Genomic DNA, 23,657 nt, shown 5'->3' with positions numbered 1-23,657 from the left:
AAGTAAGACCCAAATTGTTTCTTTAGCAGCACATCACTTCACAGGCATCTCTGTGCCATAGAGATGCTGCTTGTCCTAAGCTGATTCCATGAAAGCATAAACAGGAACATAATCCATCTAGACAATGTATCTATAATGAGTGTCAGAAGTAAATGTGGATAGTAAGGCACAAGGAAAAGAAGCTGGAGCTGCCCTGTGAAGTGTAACTAAGAAAATTCTATTCATTAAACTCTGAATCTGAGACCTTCAAAATTAGGACTTTAGTCAGTCTCCTGCTCCCTCTGCTGGACTACGTCCACTTACATGTCATATAATCAGAGTCATATAATGACCTAGACTGGAAGAAGCCTTAAAGATTATCTAGTTCCAAGCCCCCTGTAGTGGGCATACTTGTGACTTCTCAGCCTTCCAGCTCTTTTTCTTATAACTAAAATACATGGACAGCTGAACTACTTGAAATAATGCAGTTTATTGTAGCTCTATTATGTGGTCCAAAATTATTACCTTCTTACAAAACTGCCAACACACAATAAAATGAAATACTGTCAAGTAATCAAAGGAAAACATACTGTAAACACTGATTAATAAAAATTCCCAAAAGAAAAATACCCAAATAATGCCATTAAAATTGTTGTAGAGGTATTTGTTGTTTAAAACCATTTAGTTAAAATGCAGACATGGAGCTTCTGATTAAAAAAAATAAATGACCTGAGTTGGAAAACAACCAGAAAAATCAAATAGATGCAGGTTCTTATCAGTTCTTCTTTTTGTTACGAAATGAGAATGCAAAATAACAGATCAACCACAAAAAAAACCAAACCCTCTCTCAGTCCAGACGGGCTTTGCTACAGTTCAGTGCTCAGCCCCAGGGCAGGAATGAGGAAATACTCCACGCAGGTCAAAAGCTCTGCTAAAGTCAAAAAATTCTGTATGTTGGCCCCTGGTCAAAACAAGGTTCCTCAAACAGCCACGGAATGAGGTCTTGCTTGTGAGGCAGTTTTGCTTGACATCAGCTGAAAAACAAACATGAAATATGTAAAATCTATTTCCTCCAAACTGAAAAAAAAAAAAAGAAAATCCAGGTTATTAAAATTCTCCCCCTCTGAAATGAGAACTAAACCAACACCTGGGGAGCATCGAGTTCCATTCATGTTTGGATGAAGTGTGACATCCCAACCTGGACAGTCACTGCTCTTTTCAGGCATAAGTCATGCACAGCAATAACTTGGCAGAGTTCGCAGAAATAGTTTTTGCCAGGGGACATGGAAGATGAGAGGGAAAAACAGAGGAGAAAGCCACTCTGCATGGATGTTTATGAAGTTAAAATAGAAACTAGCAGAATATGAAGCAACAGCTGAGCTGTACACAGTCACAGTTCCCATGGCAAACCAAAAGGGAGCACATGTTAAGAGTCATTCTTGTGAGAGTGAGCACAGGGGGGACAGGAGGGAAGGGAAATATTATTGTACCTACCAGGATAACCTCCAACATAAATGGGATTGTTTGTATCTGCAGATGTTGACTGGATGTAGGGATTATCAGTGTGAACCAAATTCCCATCAATTATCAGCGAAATGTGATGTTTGCTTTTGTTTGCTTGAAGCTTGTGCCATTTCCCATCACACAAGCTATTTGTGCCTCTTGGTTCGTAGGAAGCTGTTATCCTGCCAGCTCCATTGTTGACATGGAATAAAACCTGTGCAAACAGCCAGATGCCAGTGAAGATATAAAGTAAGAGTACATTAACTAATTTGCCTAGATAAAAGCACAATCACACTGGTGCAGAGATTTCCATTTTAAATGTTTGGCAATACACACAGTTAATGTTTACTTTGATGGGTAGAGCAGATCCTTATTAAAGTGTTTTTTAAAATTTTTAACAATAAGGTCTACCTATGCAATGGTCCATTGATACACTTCACTAGGGATTTCAATGTTTCTTATAAATACAAATCAAGACATTTTTCACAGAACCTGAGACTTCAGATCTGAGAGAATCACTGTATATAACTGAAGAGAAAGAAGAATGGCCTGAAAGCACTTGTCATTGCCAATAAATGCATTTATTTTTTTCATGTATTTATTTTTCAAAGCAGCAGACATTTCCTCAACTCTGTGGTGAGGATTAATATGTAAGTATTACATATTAATACTGGGAAAGTATGTCCCACAGAAACAGTGATATTTAACACTGTGTCCAGCTAGGAAGCTTTGAATAAAAAATGAGCTATTTCTGCAAAAACAAACACTTAAGAGCAATCAAGTGTAATATGTGTGCAATAATTTTTTATGCAAGAGATGACTGGAGAACTATGTATATTGATTGTTAAAAGGTTTATGGAGCATAATGGCCAGTAGAAGTAGAGAATGAGTTAATTGCTCGTGAATATTGAAGAAGAGGTTACAAAACAGTGTGCATTGTATACGCAATATTTTTCTCAAGGACAAGGATAGCTTTATGGCAGGAAAAGTATTAAGCAATAAAAAAGATATATATTTGGTCTAAAATACAAGGTATGTAGTACAGGAGGTCAGAGTGGCTGCACACTAACATAAATTGCACTAATTAAAAATCCAAAAAGTTCCAGTGACTTCCGCTAATCGCACATTTTATCATAGGGTGGCAATGAGACAAAGTCTGTCCCGTATTTATTCTGTGGGAAGCTGCCTCCATCACACTTGGCTGGTGCATATTTCATGCATTCCAAGGGCTCTAGCCTCACAGTTTCTAACAAGCCCTGTGGCACCAGTGTGCCTGCACAGGGCAGCCTACCTTGCCGTGTACGATTTCCAGCCCAATCGCATCGACCCTGGCGCTGCTGACGCCCAGGAGAACGCCGTGCGCCGCCGTGGTGCGGAACTCCAGGGTGATGTTCACGTCAGACCGCACTTTGTAGCCTTCCCTGACTGAAAATAAAGAGCTTCTAGCAGGAGACTTGCAACCCACAGTACAGAGCTAAATATATGCATTACCATTAAATGGTCTAAAAAACTACGCTGCTGGCATATGACCTTGCAAAACCTTTGGAAAATAAGTTTTCCAAAGTCATAATTCCTGATTTTTACTGGAATAGATAAATTCCCAAATAAGGTTTTTTTTTCATTAATTCAGACTTAGTCCATTCTATCTCATCTGTAAGAAACAGTAAAGAGCACAAATGCAATCCTTCATGTTACCTCACAAGTCTTTTGTCTTCATATTCTTTATCAGACCTTAACATGATGAACATGGATATTCTTAGCTAATAAAGACGTAGTTCATTCCTTTTCCAGTGCTAAAACCATTATCTCTTTTATTTGTGCAAGACAGCCCTTTGCAGAAATGACCACTTTTGGATGAATGAAGTGAAAGGACTCAGTTAGAAATCCATATGCAGGGCATGCACTCACTGTGTGAGGAGTCAGTTAATTACACACAGTTCCAGTAAGACCTGAAAGGAGTATGTTTTCATTAATATTAATTCAGTAAGGCACTGTTTTCATTTAAAGACACTTACCAAGAGCAGCAAAGCCACTTCCATCAAAGAAAGTACCATCCTGCACTGTTTCATAGCATTTATTCACAGCAAAGATAGAGACAGGACTCTCGTTGTCCAGTTGTTTGCCATTAATTGTCATGCTACCAATGCAGGCAGGAATACTGTGAGTAACCTAAGCATATGGAGACATAAGAGACAATGTTTATACTAAACTGCTGTGATGCTCTCTTAGGGACTCACCTGGTCTTATTGTAGATAAAATATTATCTGAACAAAACACAGCAGAATCTAAAATACTTAATTAAATTTCTAGTATTACATATAATTATGTAAAGCACATAATGTCTTAGAGTCAAAATCAAATAGTTTAGAAGCAGAATATATACACTGTCTATAAATTCTTCACTGTATAAATTCTATAATATTTAAATATAAATTTAATAAATTTATATTTAAATTATAAATTCTATAATAATTCTTCACTGTACAGGAAGAATTGTATTTTCTTGACTGTGAGCAGGGATACACCCAACAATAAAAACATTCCAAACATGCTTTAGCAAATTAATGAGTAATCAAAATTTTTGTAGGACATTTTGCAAGTTCTCTTCATCAAAAAGATTCATCTGAATCACTCCAGAGGGTGATTGGGCACTGGAAGAAGTTCCTCAGGGAAGTGGTCACAGCACCAGCCTGACAGAGTTCAAGAAGCATTTGGACAATGCCCTCAGGCACAAGGTGTGACTCTTGGGTGTCCTGTGCAGGGCCAGGAGTTGAACTTTGATGATTCTTGAGGATCCCTTCCAAATCAGGACATTCTACAATTCTATGAGAAACATTATCACATCACCGGAATCCTCATTAATATAATGGGCTGCACAAGGAGGAAGGTGACAAAACCTACCCTCCAAAAGCATGTATTAAAAATATGCTTTCATCTAAACACAGCTAAATCCAGTCTTTCAGAGATATTTAAGGCACCTAATTTCTGCTTGAATGCAATAGGAGTCAGGTACCAAAATGTCTGATATTGTAGGTCATGTTTTTCCCTTATACTGTGAAAGACAGGAATTTAGATTCTTTATTCAACAAAGAAACAGAATGAAAAAAAAAGTTCTGTTAAGGGCTATTACTAACACACAAGGATATAAGCTGTAGCTGGACTCATTAAGCCACAGAAAGCTAGAAAGATTTATCTGGTAAAGGGTCATTACTTTCCTTGTTGCTTCTTTCCCTAAGTATTTCTTTTTAGCCTGTCAGAGACAGGATGCTGATTTAGATGAGTTTGCTGCACTGTGCTCATTCTGGTCTTGCAAAATGCCAGAGGCACCCCCCACCCCAAACCTTCTTACATTCCCAAGATTCTTTGGCACGTAGTCTAAGGGGAGTCCTCCCACATAGAGCTTCCCTTCCACGTCCAAGGTGCTACCATCTCCCAGGGCATTGACTGCTACCAGTTCCTGTCCATCCACAATGATTGTGCCTTTTCTTTTAACATATTCCGTCTTTACCTGGAAAAAAGGGAAGCATGCAAACATAAATGAGTTAGCTAAATTTGTTACCTAGTCATCATTTGCCATAAAAATAAGCAAGACAATTATTTAGTGGTTCAATTGCTTTGACATTCTGTTCTGAGGCAACCTCTTGAAATTCTTCCTGAGGCTGAGACCATTTCTGAATACAACTGAGCAGTTAAACAGCTTTCTTGCCTTCCCAAGGGCTTACAATGATTTCATAATGTCCTGCCCAAGGTTTTCAGTGTTTTATTATTTCTTTAAATCACCAGGTTATTGCCTTAGGATATGGGCAGGTCACTGAGTTTGCAAAAAGGCATTCTGTGCTGGCCTCCTGCAATTATTGTGCTGCCCAACAGCTGAGACATCTCAGGTCTCTGAAATGCACATTCCTGTGCTGTCATTTTATGATAGGCAGTGCTACATTGGTTTTGACCAAAAAAGCTTTCCAGTTCTGTGCATCTTGTTCACTTATGTCCTTATGCCTGCCTTGCCCTAAAACAATTACTTACATGTTGCTGAGGGAAGTCAGCTAGCCATTTATTCTTCTCTATTTACTTTTAGCCCCACTCAGAACCATGAATAGCTTCAACACAAAGTTTCATGAACATTTGGGCTGGTAAGGGGATAAAGGGGTAAAGCAGGGTGGTATGAGCAGAGGGCGGAGATTGAAAAGAAGTGGTGGTTTTTTTTCAGTAGCAATGAATATTAGTTTGCATAGATTGCAGAGGGACTGCAATGATTACCCCCAGATGGGAAGTGGTGTGACTCAGCCTTAATCTCTGAAGAAGGCTGAAGCCCCTGCTTTGTGTCCTGGGTAGTAAAGATAGGTCAACTCTTGTATGGAATCTGTTCAGCTCTTAAAATGTGGATAGTGTCAGTAGGAGTTTTATGTGAGTATGTGTCATTTTTAAACGTGCAGCTGTAAGTCCTGGAGCATTCTTCCTTTCAGGGTAGGCAGCAGAGCTTAACTGTGATATTTCTGACAGAAGTTCACATTTCCTTTCTTCATGTTAATTTTTGCTGGTTTTTCTTCTTGTGATTATTTATGAAAAGCAAAATAACTCTGCTGATTCCCAAGGGACCTAGGAAAGCTGGCAGCTTTGTGTCATCAATCACTTTGTCCCACAGAAGCCACTTCTTAGAGTGAAGGCTCCACATACGGATAAGGGAGGGGAAACTTAGCAGGATGAAATTGTCATCCTCACCTGCCTTTAGGAAAAGTGATATCTTCAGAGTTACCTCTAAAACTCCTGCAAACATCACAGTCACTTCTCACACAGAAAGCTAGAGCCACTGGCAGGTGGGTTGCTTGGAGGAATTGGGCCAGTAGAGACTGACACAGTCTTTGTGCAGAAGGACCTGAGTGCTATGTGACACCTCCAAGCTGTAGACGTAATTTCTCCTCAAGTCTACTTAAGACAAGTCCTCCATTCATTTCAAATGTCCCTCTTTCTCATGTTGCCTCGACCAAGGAAAGGACAGACAGTGCTTCCCTGTTGTCACTAGCTGCTGTGACATGCTCAGGCAATAAGCAGTAAGTGGGAGAAAAGAAAATGCTGCACCCACAAATCTCTGTCACACTGTCACATACTGAAGTGCAGGTCTTTGGTGGCATAATGCACTGAAAGCTCTCTGTGGAAAAGGTCAGATTTTTTATACCTTTCCATTAGGTCCTTGTCTGTTGAAGATGACTGTCACTACACAGCTGGTGAACTATTTAATTCCTAAATAGTTTGAGATACTTGACAGCAGTTGGAAGATGGATTTGGTGTACAATTAATGGCAATTTTAAAAGTAAATAATTATCAAATAAAAGTTTTCTGAATGACTTCATGATTGGGTTAGAACCAGTGTGCTTTTCCAAAACAGAAATTACACAGAAAAGGCAAGAAAAATCCATACCAGTACCTAAAGGGAAGAGAAAATGGAGCACAAGATTGGCAACCACCTACCGTATGCCATTTTCCATCACTGACAACAGCAGGGTGAAGAGCTACTGCTTTTCCTTTGCCTAAATCAAATGAGAAATGGAGCTGTCCCCCATAAAGCTGTAGGGCTGCATAATCAACCTGGTTTTGGTGAGCCATGTAGTAAATCAGGCCACTGGAGGCAAAGGTTCTGAGATTCAGCTGGACGGAAAGTCTAGACAATAAAAATTCAGTGTTACTTAAAGGTATTTCTTCTGCAGTGATGAAAAGCTTTTCTGGACACAGAGCATAGCCTGAACCAATTTATTGTTATAAAAGGAGATTTATTATTACAAAGGCCAGAAAAGTAGAATTTGGGTTGATTTTAGGAAAGCATGACTTATAATGTATTTCATAATGGAAATCAGTGCTGGACCTGTCAGAAGTAGAAAAAATGCTTGTCAAAGAGTGAGATGAACTTTAAGAGGGACAGGCTCAGCTGTTTGTGACTGCAGGCTTGCTTATTGCCCCAAGAAAGGAACCCATTCCAGGATAACTTTATGGCATCCATTACTATTAGCCAGGCTTGCTGGGATATTATGGGCAGACTGAGAACAGAGGGAGGATTAAAAGGTAGAGGAGACGAATGAGCCATTTATTATGGAGACACCAGGTTCAGACTACATGGCATCAATCCTCTGCAGTGTCCTTTGCTCAGAAGCTGTAACAGAAGGGCTAGAAGGAAAAAACACTCTTTTCTCAATGCCTGCAGAGACTTCCTGAGCTGAAAGAAGCAAATGCAAGTGACTTGCAGGCTGTGTGATGGGGACCTTGTTGGGAGCCTCTCAAACAAGTAAAAGAGGCAGAAATGCTATCACACATTAGGTCCCAACAAAATTATTCTTCTCAGTAGTCTTTTCTCCTTCAAGTGCACCTTCAAAGATGGAAGGTGTACTTGCAGAAAATAGAGAGGAGAGGGTGAGATGTCACTTGCATCAGACAAAGGAATGGGAACTGGATGTGAGTTCTGCATGTGGAAAAAGAAATCAAAGTACTTACAGAAGGTAATGTGAGACTCAGGTCTGAGGGGATAAAAATGCAGAATTCTGACCATGAGTTACTAAACCTGGGATATGATACTTTCTTTCATGAGGAGTCCACAGAAACCTGAAGTGAGGACCATGTTCAAAGCTGACAATCAATCATGAAAACCAGCACTGCACTTCTTGCAGCTCAATACAAAATAACACTGTATGCATGTGTAATTCAGGATACACTCACTTCTTCCTGACAGCAGACTGATTGAAGAGCAGGGTCAAATGGCTGCCTTTGGCAAGTCCAAACTGATGGGCACCTTGAACATGATCAGGCAGCTCATCTTTTGCACAAACTACCTGTTAATGAAAGGAATTTATTAAGTAGGATAGTGTCAGGTTCTGCCCAGCAACTGTTGAATGACAATGTGCCTGCATAAAGCTTTGTAGGAAGCAAAACTAAGCCACAAGAAAACGAAAAAGTACACAGCAAAACATCAATTAACTAACCTCATAATCATTCCAACCTATCTTCAGGCTCAAAAAGAACTGGTTCTAATGATTAAGCTATATCTTTTTGCAGACAGCATTGACCTTTTCTACTGAGAAATGTTTGTAGTTTGAGACATATTCAATTCACTTTTTGTCTTAATTGACAGCCTTTTTGATAACAAATGCTGGAAGTTCAATTTCAGTGTGAAAAATCTTATAAGTTTGGTAGAAATATTTTCCCATTTTATGAGGACACACATTTTTGTTATGATTTGGGGTATGGAGAGCTGAGTGACAGAGCATGAGCCAAAGCTACATTTTAGCTCTGAAAAGGACAACTTATTTCTTTTTATAGTCCCAAGCTGTATGCATGAAATCTTGCTTTCTGTTGCCACAGGAAAATGGTTTCAGGATACTTTGGAAACCCTTCATTATAAAGATGTGCAGCTGCAGGAGGAGAGAAGTAATGCTGCCTTCTCTCTTGGGAACAGGGACTGTGTGAGAGGAAACAGGTGCCATGCAAGCTGCATTCAGACACTGTGTCTCTCTCAAGTGGTTTGTGCCTCCTCTCTGACACAGAGCAGAGACTGCATGTGTGTGACCAACAAAATGTGAATGCAGAACTGCACAACTAATGCAAATCTGCACCAAGTCCCGCTGGCAGGAATACACTAAAGATAATAGTTACTGCCAAGTCCTTCTGTTGGGAGAATATCATTCCACTTTTTTTCTCTTTTTTTTTTCCTTTCGTTATTGTTGCTGCTGGAAGAGTGATAAACCTAACTACTTATACATTCCAAATGGCCAACAGGTTGCTGCAAGGGATAGTATCAGTTTTTCTACAGGAAACAATACTTTCAAATCAACATCCATTGAACCATTCCATACTGAAGAGGAAGCAAATACATGCAATCTATAATTTGATAATTCTCCAGAAAGAAAGGAAAAAAGAGGTGGCAACAGAGCTTTGCTGCAATACATACTTTTTTTGTGTCTGTGAGAGGTCTCAGGGGAACTGGTAAAGCCTGAAGTTCAGGTTGAATCATGATGTCTGATGGCTGTACAGCTGTTTTAGGTTTCTCTGACAGAAAGCAGCTGTCCATATCCACATGCTCATACTTCATGGAAGTGGTAAAATATAAAAGCCTATATTAAAAAAAATATATACATTTTAAGAGGTGCATTTCTGCTTATTTCTGAAGCAGAAGGAGAGTAGTATCAGGAGAAAAGAAAAAAAGTGGCATCTGTGACAAACCAATTGAAAAGCAGCAAATAATCAGTTCATAGAACAACATAAATCTACAATATTTTTGGAAAACCATTTTGTCTGTCACTGAAGATGAAATTTTAGTAGAGAAAGCTGTGCTTTGTGCAGCATCTCCATGAACATTAAAGACATTTTTAATACTATTTAGAAATATAGCTGGTAATACCCATTTTCTGGCTGTTATAATACCCAGATCATGAGTATCATGCATATCTTATGTTAAAAACCAGGCAAACAGAAGTGTCATGGAAGAAATCACAAACTACATTTAACAATCACTCTATATGGTTTCCCAAAACTAGGCAGTTACTCTTCTGACTTACTCCTTGTTAAAAATAAGGTTGCTGATACAGCCATGAAAGGAGCCAGCCAATTTCAGTCCTAAGATGCCCTCTCCTGCTGGAATGCCACCAGCGTAGAAGTTGGAAATATTAATGGGGCTATTTTCTGCTGCTGAACCAAGCCTCAATTCTGCAGGTTTACTTTCATCCACCTGTACAGTTATGATCCTGAAAAAGATAAAGTAGGGAAAACATTCAACAAGGTCTTAGAGAGTCATTTTCACATGAAAAGCATTCCTATCTACCTCAAAAACATCCTCTTCTAATAAATAAAGGTTCCATCACTTTGATAATCATTTCAATATCTTAAAACTGGAAGCCCTTCTTTTGATGACTTTAAAATGTGAAATTTTGTCAAATACCTTTCTAAACTATTTTGATAGCTGTGTATCTTTTTACTAATACTATTTAGTATGCTTTGTACTCAAGTGCCCCAAGCTGTTGTAGAGATTTTGAGAGCTTTTAGTTACACCTCTATCAGTGGCTGTATGCTGTATACAATTACCATGTAAATCAGAACATCTGCATTGACAGCAGAAAAACACAGCCCTGATTATCCCACCTAATAAGCTAGCAAAGGCAATTCCTCAGAGAGTGCAGTGAACTGACAACAACATGCAATAATTAAACAGGTAGTACTCTTTGCAGTCACATGTACCTCTTATTCCGAATTAGGATGACAGAGTGTTCTTGTCCATCACTGTATGTTCCATTAGCAGACTGAAGAACTACTTTCCTAGTACTTGCTCTATCTCCAGCATTAACATGCACTGCAAGATGACCATCAATCAGCATGATGGAAAAGAAGGGCTGTAGATTTAATCAGAGGATTAATTTTTAACTCTAGCTCTATTTTCAAGACACTCATTTAGTGTTTAAATAGAACATACATGGGAAAAATTTACCTCCAAACTTGTTGCAAACTTTTTAATGAAACTCACAGACAAGTAGGAATTGTATTGGTCCCTCTCAGAGTGCAAAGCCTTCTAACAGCAAACACAAAAAAAAGCTGGACATTTCTCTGGTCAAACTTATTCTAGGTAAAATGCAGGACTTTTTTTTTATACACTCACACCCACACCCAGACACTCCTACACTCCTTCTCTTAGAGCAGAAATAGTAAGATTTTCTCTTTGGATTCTAGAAGCTCCAACTCAGATACACAATATATATAGCAAGCTGCCTTGATTTTACAAAATAAAAATGGCATAAATAATCCCCAAAACTTCTTTGTTTCTGGTACTTGCCAAGTGTGCTTGTCTTCGTTGTCGCCTTTCCAGTCCCCTGCTGATCCCAGCAAGGATGATGCCACTGCTGTTCTTTGTAGCAAAAGTTGCCATCAGTTCTGACTCTGGGCTTAAGGACTTTGGTACCAACTCAATATATCCATTTTTCATGATGCTTACACTGTGAATAGGCTATTTTATGAAGAACAGAAGTAATTACTCAATTTATCCATACATAGTGTCAGGTAAAAAAAAAATCAAATACAGACTAGATTCTCTTAGAATTTTTTAAGATAAATCTGTTACAACTCACTGTAAACACCACTATTCACTATTCTATTAAAACAAAGATCAGATCACAAGACTTTAAAGTCTCCTACCTCCAATACACAGCCTTTTCTTACTCCATATGAATTTCTAAGCAAGTCAAAGGTGGAACGAGATATTTCCAGATTCTTGATGCATCCCACATACATTCTACTATTAAGACCTTTCCTGAAACAAAAAACAAGGCTTTCTTTCCAAGGAGTAGTACTTAGAATCTCCTGGGAGAAAAGATTAATTTCTCTTCAATAAGAAAAGAGAGATCTGTTTTAAAGGATGCAGTCAGTGTGGTGTAAGTCAAAAGAGTTTTAGTTTTACTCTTAGACACTATATCGAATCTTAAGAAGAATCAAGATAGTGTTGTGCCCAAATTAAAACATACAAGTATGTAATGCTGTGCTGTCAGGTCAGGTAATTTCCCAAAGCTTTAACGTGTATCTTCAGCTGAAAGAAAATGGATTGTGTAAAAGGGTAACTGTAGCTGTCTACTATGCAGTTTTTTAGTTTTCAAGTCTGGAGGATGCCTGATTTGGTTCCTGGTTTAAGGCTGAGAAATCTAAGGCTATCCTGCCATAATCCCTTAAAGGCTGGAATGCCAGCTAAGATTAATAAGTCTGCACTCTGTAATAACTGTGCAGAGACCAATAATGTACTCGAATTTACGTTATTGTCAAGAGCATGCAGAAAGTTTAATTAGATTTTCTCTTGCCATATTTATCCTTTCACAGTGAAGCCAGTGGAAGAAATGTGACTTTGCAAGTTCAGTACAGACATGCAATACAAAAAACACCCATAAAGTAGAGACATGCTATAAAATATGTATTTGCAATGTTTTCTCTTGATGTGTTCACAGTTGGTTTTCCTCTGTTCCAAGTTACTGAATTACAGGAATTCTGAAGTACAACTTCTATCCTTAAGTGCAGTTTTGCCCATAAATGCCATCTGGAAAACACAAGGCTTGCACAGGTAGAGATCAAAGGAGCATCACTGCAGACAGCAGTGCTGGATGCTTGCCCCAAAGAGCAGGGGAAGCTGCTGTGGCAGCTGCTGTGGTGGAAATCAAAACCAAAATTATTTCTGATTTGAACTGCAGCATCAGACCCACTAGTGGAAAGCACCATATCAGAGTCTGAAGTCAAAGGACAGATGTAAACTTCAACTAAACTTCAGAACTTAAAATAAACTAAACTTCAGAATTCACTGTTTTTCTCTAATTTCAGAGGAGATAAGAATGTGTAGAAGTTTTCCCCTCACCTTACAAGAGTCTTAGCAAAGGTGCAAAAGTGACACACTTTACCTCAGAGCCCTCGATCTTGGCAGCCCACCAATGAAGACTGGGTCCTTATCAGAGCGGTTCAGGTCTGAGGCAACCCCAGGAGATTCTCCTTGCTTGGTTTCTTTATAATTAAGGTTATATGCATCCATGACTGCCAAAACTCCTGCAAAGAGAAGGGAGTAAAGATCTGGAGAAGAAAATGAATATACATTCTTCCCTTCTGGCAATCTTGTCCACAATAAAGGAAAATGTATTCATTGACTAGGACATGTATGGACAATCTTCTTATTCTTAGAATGAGCAATTTATTGTACTTCCAGCTATTCTGTTAATCTCATTCATTCCTCTCTGCCAAAACCAAATCTGGAGAAGTCTACAGGAAAATAGATACATATGAGAATATGTTATGACTATTAGCACATACATGTTATTGCCAAAACACAGGCCCCCACAAAACAGTTGTACTAAGTAATACTAAAACGCAGGACAGAAAATGTGATCCCTCATCTATAGACTTGGACAAAAATCTTTCAGTCTTTAAAGATTGTTGGTATGTTTTTTGTGCAGCAGTTTCTACACTACCTGCTCTTTGTGAGATGTGCTAAACCAAGCACAAGATTTACACTGTAGTCCTTCTAAAAGCAAAGTACCCTAGGTGTGGCTGCTAAAGATACTGCATTGGAAGTGATCAAATTTGGTTGCAGTGGTGTTCCCTGCAGCTATCTTAGATATTTGTATTTGTAAGTGTGCAAACACCCAGTCTTGTCAACCTGTAGCCTACCTTGCTTCTTATTCCGATTGAATGAGATTTTATACCACGTTCCGTTGTTGTAACGATTTTCTGTTGTAAGAGCAAGGGGTCCTGAACCAAGATCAACAGTCACCCTCACTTTGCCATCAACAAGCTCAAGGGACAAGAAGTCTCTCTGAGAGGATGAAAAAAAACACCAAAACAAAAAACAGATTACAAACAAACAGATTACATTCCTGGAAATAAAATCTTCCTAAAGAATGCATGCCTGGCAGGTTTGGCCTACTGTATGGAAAATATTTAGTAACTCTTGTACCTGGACTATTTGTTAGGCTCAACATGCTCATCTTTACTTTATTTAGGAAAATTAGGTTACAAGTACCTCACAAGGATGTATTTTTGTTTTGTTATTACCCTTACTTAAATGCATTGTGAGGTTTGATTACTCAGCAGAAGAATGGTTAAATAACAAAGTCACATTTTCCTGGTTTTGGATGAAGTTGAAAGTAATTTGATTTGACAGCATAATGGTCAAACACTACGATGTTCTTCCTGCAAGAAGCAAAGACCATCCTCACAGAGTAAAAAAGACTTTCTGAATTGCATTGAAGGTTCCCCCTCTGAACTGTAAAGCTTAAATCAGATATTATTGTACAATGTATTCAGGCAGTGAGTATGTACAGCAAATGAATAATGCAGTGACTCTGAAAGAATCTGTACCCAAACAAAGCTTTTCCTTCCTTCAGGAACAGAAAACCACCATCTAAGTATGCAGTAAACTGCATGACATGACAATGAAGGTCTGGTGATGGGTCTGAGTTATATTGCTTTTGCAGGAGTTTTATTTAATTTGTTTCAGTGTACTGAATTCCCATCTTATGGATTTAATTCAATATGGTTTTTCATTACTATATTGTCCTTCTGCAAGCTCAATTCCAAAACATTTTTACATTCTGAAAAGGTTCCTCCAACTGAAAAAAACAGCTTGTTGTCCTTACTGTTTCCTTTTCTATCCTTTAGCTAAGTAATCATTCATTTTAGTCTAAAATACTTTATTTTTATTCTAAAATTTAAATAAATTGTGAAGAATTCTTTTCATTGTTTAATTTTGCCCTTAGTTTAGGAGGATATTTGCTCTAATGAGTTGTCCTCTAGGGTTCTTGTCTTTAGTCCTTTAGCATATGATGCCAATCACAGGTGATGAATTACACAAAAGTAGTAATATGTTCTAATATATGTAAGCTGAATGACAGTTTAGGAATCTGATCCATTTTCTTACAGTGCCATTTGAAGCAAGATAGAGAAGAAGCCCATTTGGTGAAAAGGTACTGAAAGATATTAATATCTGAGTCACTGTTGACCGGAGTGCCTTCTCCACCACCGAGTATCCACTGCCATCAAAATGGAATGAAGTGTCCTCATCCTGTGGGCTGCAGAAGCAGAAAACCAGTATAAAAATGTTAACTGAACATTTGGTTTTTCCCAGTTATTTTTATATAAAATATAAGAAAAGTTAGGTCATGGAATAGTTTGGGTTGGGAGGGACCTTAGAGCCCATCCCATTCCACTCCCTGCCACGTGAGGGACACCTTCCACAAGACCAGGCTGCTCAGAGCCCCATCCAGCCTGGCCTTGAACACTTGCAGGAATGGGACATCCACAACTTCTCTGGGCAATGTCTTCCAGCATCTCACCACCCTCACAGTAAAGACTTTCCTCCTAACTTCTAATCTAAACCTACTCTCTTTCAGTTGGAAGCCATTACCCCTTGTCCTGTCACTCCATGCCCCTGTAAATAGTCTCTCTCCATCTCTCTAGCTGGCTCCCTTCAGGTGCTGCTCAGTCAGTGCAGCCTCCAGGCCGTAATTTATAAAGTGTGGGGGAACACTTCAATCCTGATGTAATGAATAACTGAAGGATTCCAGCCAACGGCCACTTTCATTATGCAACCTCACAACACACGATTTAGCCATGGGGAAGGATGCACGCAAGATAAGTGTTCTTCCCTTATATACAAAAATGAAAGCCAAACTCAGTGATTTCCTAAGGGAAAAAAAATTGTAACAGCATACACCCTCTAAATTAACACATGTCATCCATTTCTCAAAATGCTTTGCATAATTGCACTTACAATACATGATCTATTAGCCCCTTTCCCTGCAGTACAAGACTAGTAAAAAATATCTCATACAGTCATGCAGCACCCTCTGCTGTTTCTGCATGAAATATTCTGCAAAGGGAATATGGACAAGCATATTTCTTTTTTATTCCTTAAACATAAAAATAGTAGTCTGCTAAAGGCACCAAGCTCGGTGGCTACAGTTTTGCTATCAATTTTTTTTATATGACTGCTTTACACTATTTCTTACCCTAGGAAAGAATAAATCTGTCTTACAGAAAACTACTGAAAAGCAAAGATTCCACAGTATTTTGGTTCACTGGTAGTCCCTACTTCCCATGCACAGAATAGAGAGCAACAATAAAACTCCTCTGATAAAGTGATTCAAAAATTGAAATTCCATGCAAAGAAGTTATTTGATACCACTGATATATTGAGATTAATGTGCTCAGAACTGTAAGTTAATAATCAGTGAAACACTGCTATTTGTCTGAGCTCCATATGCTTAGTTAACACAAAAATATAATATTACAAATGTAAATTACTCTAAACAAGTTGAAAAAAACCTAAAGAGAGTGAGACAAAATACCTTCCAAAACAGCCATTGCACTTCCCCTCTCTTTCTACGTAGTTCCAAAGACCAATAGATTTACCATTCAGGGATGCCTCTCCTAGGCACCCTTTAAAATGGGTCACCTTAACAGCAGGTGATTTCTATAAGAAAAGAAATAATTCAGTAATACAATTAATGTTGAATACTCTGAAAATCATGCAGTAAAATTTTTGCTTGGTTGTTTTGCTTGAACTTCAACTTTGTTAGATATAAATCATAATAGGAGAGCAACATGTTTTAGTGTAACTATTAACAATTATAATTGAAATAATGATAGATTAGTACATCAAAAAAGTAAAATAATTATGTCCTTGACCTACTTACACACCCCTCATGGCATGAATAACAATTGCCATGGAAGAAGCAAACAAAACCATTTGATAATGTCTATACATGGTACATGTGCACACAGACTGCTCTGGTTAAACTTTATGCAAAAATTTCCAGGGAAAATTAACTTCAGGATCCAAGAAGACCCTTACAGCATCTCTGCTTTGTGCTTGGAGTACCTGGCATCTCTTAATGAAGTAACCAAATCAAGCAATTACTTCTAACGCAAAAGTATTTCTCAAACATGTTCAAAACAATTAACAGAATGCTCATCTCAGAATTTAACCTTGATTTGCCCTCCAAGTCCTCCAATAAACATTAGGGTTGACTTGTTAACATCCAATATGCTGGCTGTCCCCAGAGAGGTTCCAGATTTAGGTGAAGGCTTCTGATTGGAGTTCATCTCCTCTATGCTGAGTGTACCTGTTTTTCCAAACCTGCCAAATACAAATAAATAGTCTTAGACATCACCAGGCCTAATCAACACATACATACTGTTGGCTTCTCCTTCTAAGGACAAGAAAAATCTCATAACTGAAAATGATGAGTGGACATCATCCAAACAGTGGAGGCTTTGTGTACACCACTTATGACATTCTCATTTTAATTACCTGGTGGCATGTATTCTGTGCCATTTGTTGTTGTCGATTTGGAAATCAGGATATTCCACTCTTGTTGGTCCAGAGCCCAAATCCCAAAGAAGAGCTACCTTACCACGTCGCATCTCCACTGCCAGGAAGTCTGTCTGAAAAACAGCAGAGCCTATTCTAATTCATGGAATCAAATGTGTATTTTCACCAGCAACATTGAGAAAGTCTTTCCAGATTCATGTCCCTACATCCCAGATTACAGGAGTTGACATTTAGCAAAATCAGGCTTTTCCCTCACTTCTAATGAGACAAAACTGAATGTCTTATTTATATATATATATATACACACACATACACTTACTAGTCTGTGAAAAAGTACTATCCCATGATAGTGTGCCACAAGGAATTAACAGTTGTGCACTTCTTGGGATTACACAGGGAATGAAGCAGAGAGCAATGCGACAGTGAGCCATCACACTCCCTTCCAAGTGGGTCCCCCATGCTCATGAGGGACAGCTTCAAGAATTGTAGCTGTGTTACCAAGCAAATCATCTGATGCACTCCAGCATGCTATATGAAAGTGTCACAGGGGGTGTTACATTCCATGTAGTTAATGCACAACACAGGAAAAGGAAGGGGGAGTTTCAGCACAGGGCCAAGAGGCAGCAGCTAAGGAATCTGGTGCTTCTATTGTCTACCTTTGAAAATGTCTGAAATCATCTAAGGCAGGAAAATATTTCCACCCCTATTGAACACGTCTGTCTGCAAGGGGCCTCACTTGGTTACTTAGTTTGAAATCAAGTAGGAAATGTTGGAACCCTAGATGCTGAGAATTTTAAACTTTCTATGCTGAAAGGCACAGACTCGCAAGAGAACACTGTATTTGACCTGAGGCTGTGGAGAAAGTTTCCAAAATTGATTGACAGCACTAAAATTACAAGTGTGTAGTTACTTAGAAGTGTATAATATCACAGAGTAGAAAACTTAGAGTTTGGGGTTTTAGAATATAGAAATAAATATGAAGCAAGATGGAGGTTTTAAGGCAGAGACAAGTTGTTCTTTACCTTCTTCCTCCTTTTTCTTCATGGGTTTGGGTGATGTTTTGTAATTGAACAAAAAAGTCCAGATTGAGGGCATCGAGGGATCAGTTATTAGGTTAAAAGGGAAAATAATCTAAGTATAATTTCTAATTAGATAGTTTAGCCTTAAATGACCTTGTAACAAGAGATAGTTAGCCATTTTTTGCCTTACTAATGAAGGACTACAAAACTCACAGTTGTGAGGCTGTAGCACTGATAAGAAACAATAAACACCTAAGTCAGAACGTGAACTATAGTCTCAAGTGCCTTCAATCCTGACCCCAACAAAGGTAAAAAAACAAGCAAAGAAAAAGCATATTTAAAACTTTTGACTACCATCACCTTCAGTAAATGTACCCCAGAAACTTACCTTTCCATTGCTACCCAAGTAGAAAAGGAGGTTATCTGGTTCAGCAGTTTTCACATTGAGTGTTAAGGTGTTGTAATTTGTAGATGAAATTTGGGGTTGATAGGCACGAATGCAATCTCTGTCTGCTGATACTGCAACTTTAATCTGGGGGGAAAAGAAGAAAACAGAATCTAAACAAATTTCAGTGAACACAGCACACTTTTGTGGAGTATTTACTTAGTTTCTGACCAACAAATGCAAACCTTTCGCTGAGATCCTTCCATGCAATCTAAGTATTGCTGGCTGGACTACATTTTTCCAATATTCTAGGTATCTCATAATAAAGAGATTCACAATAGAAAAGCATGAAATCTGTCTCAATACACAAACTCAATTGGGAGATTTGAATCAGTAAACAAACTATTCAAACACCTCAGAAAATAACAGTAAGTCTTGGGGCAGAAGACCATATAGCTGCAGAAAGCCATGTCATAATATCAGAAAATAAAGATACAGAAATTCAAAACGTTTTCAAATAAAGGAAACCATTTCTAGTCTATATGGAGAGATTTTTTTTTTAACAAATGAAAAAGGAGACTGTCTGCAACAATTCCAGTTATTTCAAATTTGTAACAGTTTACACAATATTAAAAATACATTTGTGAATATATGGCAACTTCCACTTTTTAAAGATTAAATAAATAATATTCCTATTGTCATATCCCTAAGACCACTGTTTAGTAAACTGATGAAAAATTGATCTAAGCTAAATGCAACCAAACTTCCAGCAGCTTGGTAGTATAATGACAGAAAATCCATCTTAGCAAGAAAAAAAACCTTAATTCCTTTAACTTCATGGAATATACTTGTAACTACTAAATGCATACAGCACACGTGTGTGCATGCGTGTATCTGGACACAGATACATAAAGTTTCTCTTGTGTAGCAAAAAATTACCAACAAACCAACAAACAAAAAAGACCAAACAAAAATACAAACTAACAACTCAAACTCCCTCAAAACAAAACAAAACCCTTAAACCACCCCCCCCCCACCTTCCCCCTGCAAACAGAACAAATTCCCCCCAAAATGGAAAAAGGGACTCTGACTTCTTTTCACCTTGCCTGGAACTTCTGTGGCTTATGACACCTCAGAAAATACCATTCTCTTTTTTTTGCAGTGGATTCATTAAGCTTCAGTAGACTGTGACAGAGAAGCAATAACCATATAATTAAGAAGATTTGCAGAAAGAACTGAGTGCCTTCTTTTTTCTTAACCTTATAATAATATATCCACAAGTATGTCCAAGGCATACCAAAAATTACTCATTGTAAAGTAATTTTCATATTTCTCTCACAGTCTAATGAGATCCATAGTACAATTGATTCACTTTTGCTGTCTTTAAGGTAGAAGCAGAGACTTAAAAACAAGTACACTGTCTTAAAGTACTCTGGATACTCAGCTGCTTCTTGCAAAGAACATATGGACATGACAGGCCACAGATGGCAAACTTATTGATAGAATCAACACTCTTGACAAGAAGTTTGTAGTGGTATTTGATGTCATATGGGGCACCCCAGATCAATCTCTAAATAATCTCAAAAATTCACATCTCATACTAAAGAGAATAACAGTACCATCCTCCAGCTTGACTCTTTCTTATCAAAATCTCTCATGACAGTTCTCTGGCGTACTATGTTTCATTATTTTTATAGGAAACAGGAGGAAATAGCAGATAAATTACTAGCTGGCTGTTATGACATACTCACAAATGCAAAAACAACCTTGATGCTAAAACCTTAAAATGTTGCCACTATGACTTTAGCATCAGTCAGTGCTCTTTGGACTTCACTGAGACTCAGCAACAACAACCAGGCACCTGGAAAGTAAATTTTAAGCTTCTTATCTCAAACAACCTCCCTGCCAAAAGTGAAAATTCAGTTAAGTCTGGGATGATAGAACTTACAGATGCTGCCTGCTTGCGGGCCTGGCTGATAAGTTCTTTAATTTCAGACAGGTTTCTGTTCAGGTTCTCCTCTAGCATTTTCAAAGGTTTGAGTCTATCCAATAAAAGACTTGCTTGTGCTTCAACTTCTTTAACTTGTTTTTCAGCTGTGAATGCTGTGGAAACATAAAAGAAATGTTGAGGCAGGTTGAAATTGCTAAAATACTTAGCCAGCTTGTGATCATTTTGGTTTCAGCAACTTGTAACATCAGTAAGGGATATACATCCCATGTGAACCCTCTAGAGGACTTTTTTTAAAAGTTAGCATATTTTTACTGAATTAGGAATAAACTCTCAGTCCATCAGACTCTTATTTAATGCCTGTTAAAACTGAATTTTAATACTGCTTCTGCTAGCAGTGACATTGCCACAGAGCAAACTTACCAGCTTTTGATGAATCAGTTATGAGTTCACTTGTTTTCCTCAAAGTGTCATTAACTTGGGACAATGTAGAAGATGTACTCATTAGCTTTTGACTGAACTCCCCAAAGTGACTTAAATCCACCACAGCACTGGTGTTTGCAGACACAGCCAGCTCTTTCACTTCAAGCATGTATCTCCTGGTATCTGAAACACAGTTCCAAGGTTAAAAAACATTCAAAACTTTCATACATTCTTGTGACTAACAAATGCCTGGCTTTGTAACAGCAGCTGAAAACATAGTCAAAATACTAGGAATGCTGTCACTTACATTCCTGTCATAGTAAGAATTTTTTGTTTCTTCGGGGAACTTGATTCTCCCTATCTCATCAGGAAGTTTTTATGAATGCATCAGGCTCTTGGTGTTTAAGTTCCCTAAATGATGTTGGTACCCAGAGACACTTTAGTCTGAGACTGAAGATTTGAATCCTATGCAAAGCTGGCGAGGCAGAAAGTCTGTGTATTACACCCTCTGTTTTTGGCTACAATCACGTGTATACTGAGTACATCACCCCCAGTCTCAGCCTGCCCCTTACACCCTCTGCCCACAAGAGTGGAAGAGGCTGCAGCTGGCAAAACAGGGCTGAGTTAGACCCCCAAGGATCCTCCTTCACCACTCTCTACACAGAGAGCAATGCCACACCAACAATCTCTGATCAGGGAAAAAAAAAGAGACAACTTCAAGAATTTTAACAACAAAGCTGAAATCAAACAATGTTAAACTGTGAGTTAAGGAGAACACTCCTGTGATTTTAATGACTTAATTTTCAATGTGTAGCTTTATGATAGATAGCACCCTGAAGTTCATATCCAGTGTAACATGATCGCTACTATTACCCTTTAGCATGAATTAGGTCTCTGAACTGTAAAATGGGTATTTTAAGGCTTTGAAGTCAGCATTCTAATCCAGATTCACAGTAGAATCAAACAGCCCTAGCAAGAGGTATTTATCAGCGGTTTTTCTAACTTAAAACACATTATTTAGATTGACTAAATATTTTGGACACTCTTATTCACAACTTTAAATTTATTTTCTCAATTAGTTTCCATGAGCTTTAGGTCTTGCCTTTATTCAAAATCATGACTGAAAAAAGAGGAATTCTTTCAATTTAGAAAAGCCCAGAAAATAGATTTTAATCAATTAAATGAAGTCTGCATTTACAACAAGAAAACATTTACATGCAAGCTGTAAAATTCATAGATTATTATAAACAGTTTTGAAACAAGCCAGAAAAGTGAAATCTATTAAATGTCTCTGCATGTGGGATTAAACATTCTATAACTTCACTCTCCTTGCCTATCAGTGCAATTATATTTCTACCAGAGCCCCTCCTGATTCACAGCAATGTGAAATGTGAATCAGACTACAGACCTTATATTATAACACAATTATGTTTAATGGGTTTACTGAAAAGAATGTGAAATATTTAGGAGGCTAAATGAAGTCTCCAGTATAGATTATTGCTAGGTTTCTGCAATCAGATAATGAACAGGGTTTTATTACAACTGTACTAGAGAGTTCTGTAATAAGGAGAATGTCAATATAAATTTCACTTACTGCTACGCAATGCTCTGAGTATCAACAGAGAATCATTAAGTTGGTTGCCAATTTTATTTGTACTTTCCTGAATCTTTTCTACCTTTTTGTTCAACCCATTCAATCCAACTAGAAGTCCTGTTGAAAGAAATAACATACACATAAACAAATACCGTACAACCCACACAAAACCAAAGTATTCATTTATTTCATCAATGGAGCTTTTTTTTTTCAACAGAAAGAGCATTTCATAAACAGGAATGCAAAATGAATGCAGTATAAATAGATAAGCTCCTGTGGGCACTGCTCTGTTCAAAGCTACCCTTTTTGGCCAATTTCATGAGACTGAATGGCTACAAACATAGCGAGGAAACAGCTATAAATTAAAATTATTCCATGATTGTGAACTCTAATATTTTTACAGTGTTCTTCATGTTTTATGTTATCTAACAGGAGCCAAAGAAGTGGCTTTTTTCCTATATATTTGTGATCTGCTTGCAGAATCCTCTCATTAGAAATTAAAAAATGTAGAATAGAAGGAACAAAAAAGGGTAATTCTGTCCATCTGAATTACATAAAATTTATACATACTTGTAAACCACCGGTATTGCAAGACAACACTATTTTACAGTTACGGTTTATCTTGGTGAAACATTCCCTTTCTGTCCCATTTTGTCAAAAATTTAACTTAGGGTTGGCTTCTGCTCCTAAACAAAGCCATTGTTCAAGATGCTTTTGAATTTTCACGGTGTAGACTTCAATGCCTTGCTAGTATCAAGGTTCAGTGCCTTGCCTTGGAGTAATAGAAAAACCAAAAGTATTTTTAAGTTTATGGAGACAAAGAACTTCAGCTTTTTTTTGGTATTTCAGCTGTCCAGCAGTAACAAATAAAAAGGATTAGGATTTAAACATGTCATCTTACATACCTGTGCCATCCATGATTTATTAAATAAAAACAAATGAATGGAATTTTCAAGAATTATGCATTGTCTAGTACATGA

At 37.9% G+C, this 23,657-nt stretch overlaps 1 protein-coding gene across 1 annotated transcript in view; it reads right to left on the bottom strand.

The window, feature by feature from the left end:
• Nucleotides 1-450: 450 nt before the first annotated feature.
• Nucleotides 451-23,657, bottom strand: part of LAMA1 (laminin subunit alpha 1) — a 98,996-nt gene continuing 75,789 nt past the window's right edge. Inside the window, exons 42-63 of the mRNA XM_071417399.1 lie at nucleotides 22,678-22,794; nucleotides 21,084-21,266; nucleotides 20,661-20,815; nucleotides 18,716-18,859; nucleotides 17,288-17,421; nucleotides 16,963-17,113; nucleotides 16,323-16,447; nucleotides 14,894-15,044; nucleotides 13,645-13,789; nucleotides 12,885-13,026; nucleotides 11,644-11,758; nucleotides 11,285-11,455; nucleotides 10,696-10,847; nucleotides 10,020-10,205; nucleotides 9,413-9,575; nucleotides 8,185-8,297; nucleotides 6,949-7,138; nucleotides 4,832-4,990; nucleotides 3,498-3,651; nucleotides 2,774-2,907; nucleotides 1,474-1,696; nucleotides 451-1,013 (exon numbers count right to left, since the gene is read on the bottom strand). Of these exons, the coding sequence (XP_071273500.1) occupies nucleotides 853-1,013; nucleotides 1,474-1,696; nucleotides 2,774-2,907; nucleotides 3,498-3,651; nucleotides 4,832-4,990; nucleotides 6,949-7,138; nucleotides 8,185-8,297; nucleotides 9,413-9,575; nucleotides 10,020-10,205; nucleotides 10,696-10,847; nucleotides 11,285-11,455; nucleotides 11,644-11,758; nucleotides 12,885-13,026; nucleotides 13,645-13,789; nucleotides 14,894-15,044; nucleotides 16,323-16,447; nucleotides 16,963-17,113; nucleotides 17,288-17,421; nucleotides 18,716-18,859; nucleotides 20,661-20,815; nucleotides 21,084-21,266; nucleotides 22,678-22,794 (3,368 nt within the window). The 3' untranslated portion in view covers nucleotides 451-852. The remainder of the gene's footprint in view (nucleotides 1,014-1,473; nucleotides 1,697-2,773; nucleotides 2,908-3,497; nucleotides 3,652-4,831; nucleotides 4,991-6,948; nucleotides 7,139-8,184; nucleotides 8,298-9,412; nucleotides 9,576-10,019; nucleotides 10,206-10,695; nucleotides 10,848-11,284; nucleotides 11,456-11,643; nucleotides 11,759-12,884; nucleotides 13,027-13,644; nucleotides 13,790-14,893; nucleotides 15,045-16,322; nucleotides 16,448-16,962; nucleotides 17,114-17,287; nucleotides 17,422-18,715; nucleotides 18,860-20,660; nucleotides 20,816-21,083; nucleotides 21,267-22,677; nucleotides 22,795-23,657) is intronic.

The sequence above is a fragment of the Agelaius tricolor genome, unplaced genomic scaffold, assembly GCF_023055355.1.
Source record: "Agelaius tricolor isolate 1412-34295 unplaced genomic scaffold, bAgeTri1.0.p SCAF_2, whole genome shotgun sequence".
NCBI lineage: Eukaryota > Metazoa > Chordata > Aves > Passeriformes > Icteridae > Agelaius > Agelaius tricolor.
Note: the sequence above shows the minus strand (reverse complement) of the source record. Positions and strands in the feature narration are given on the sequence as shown.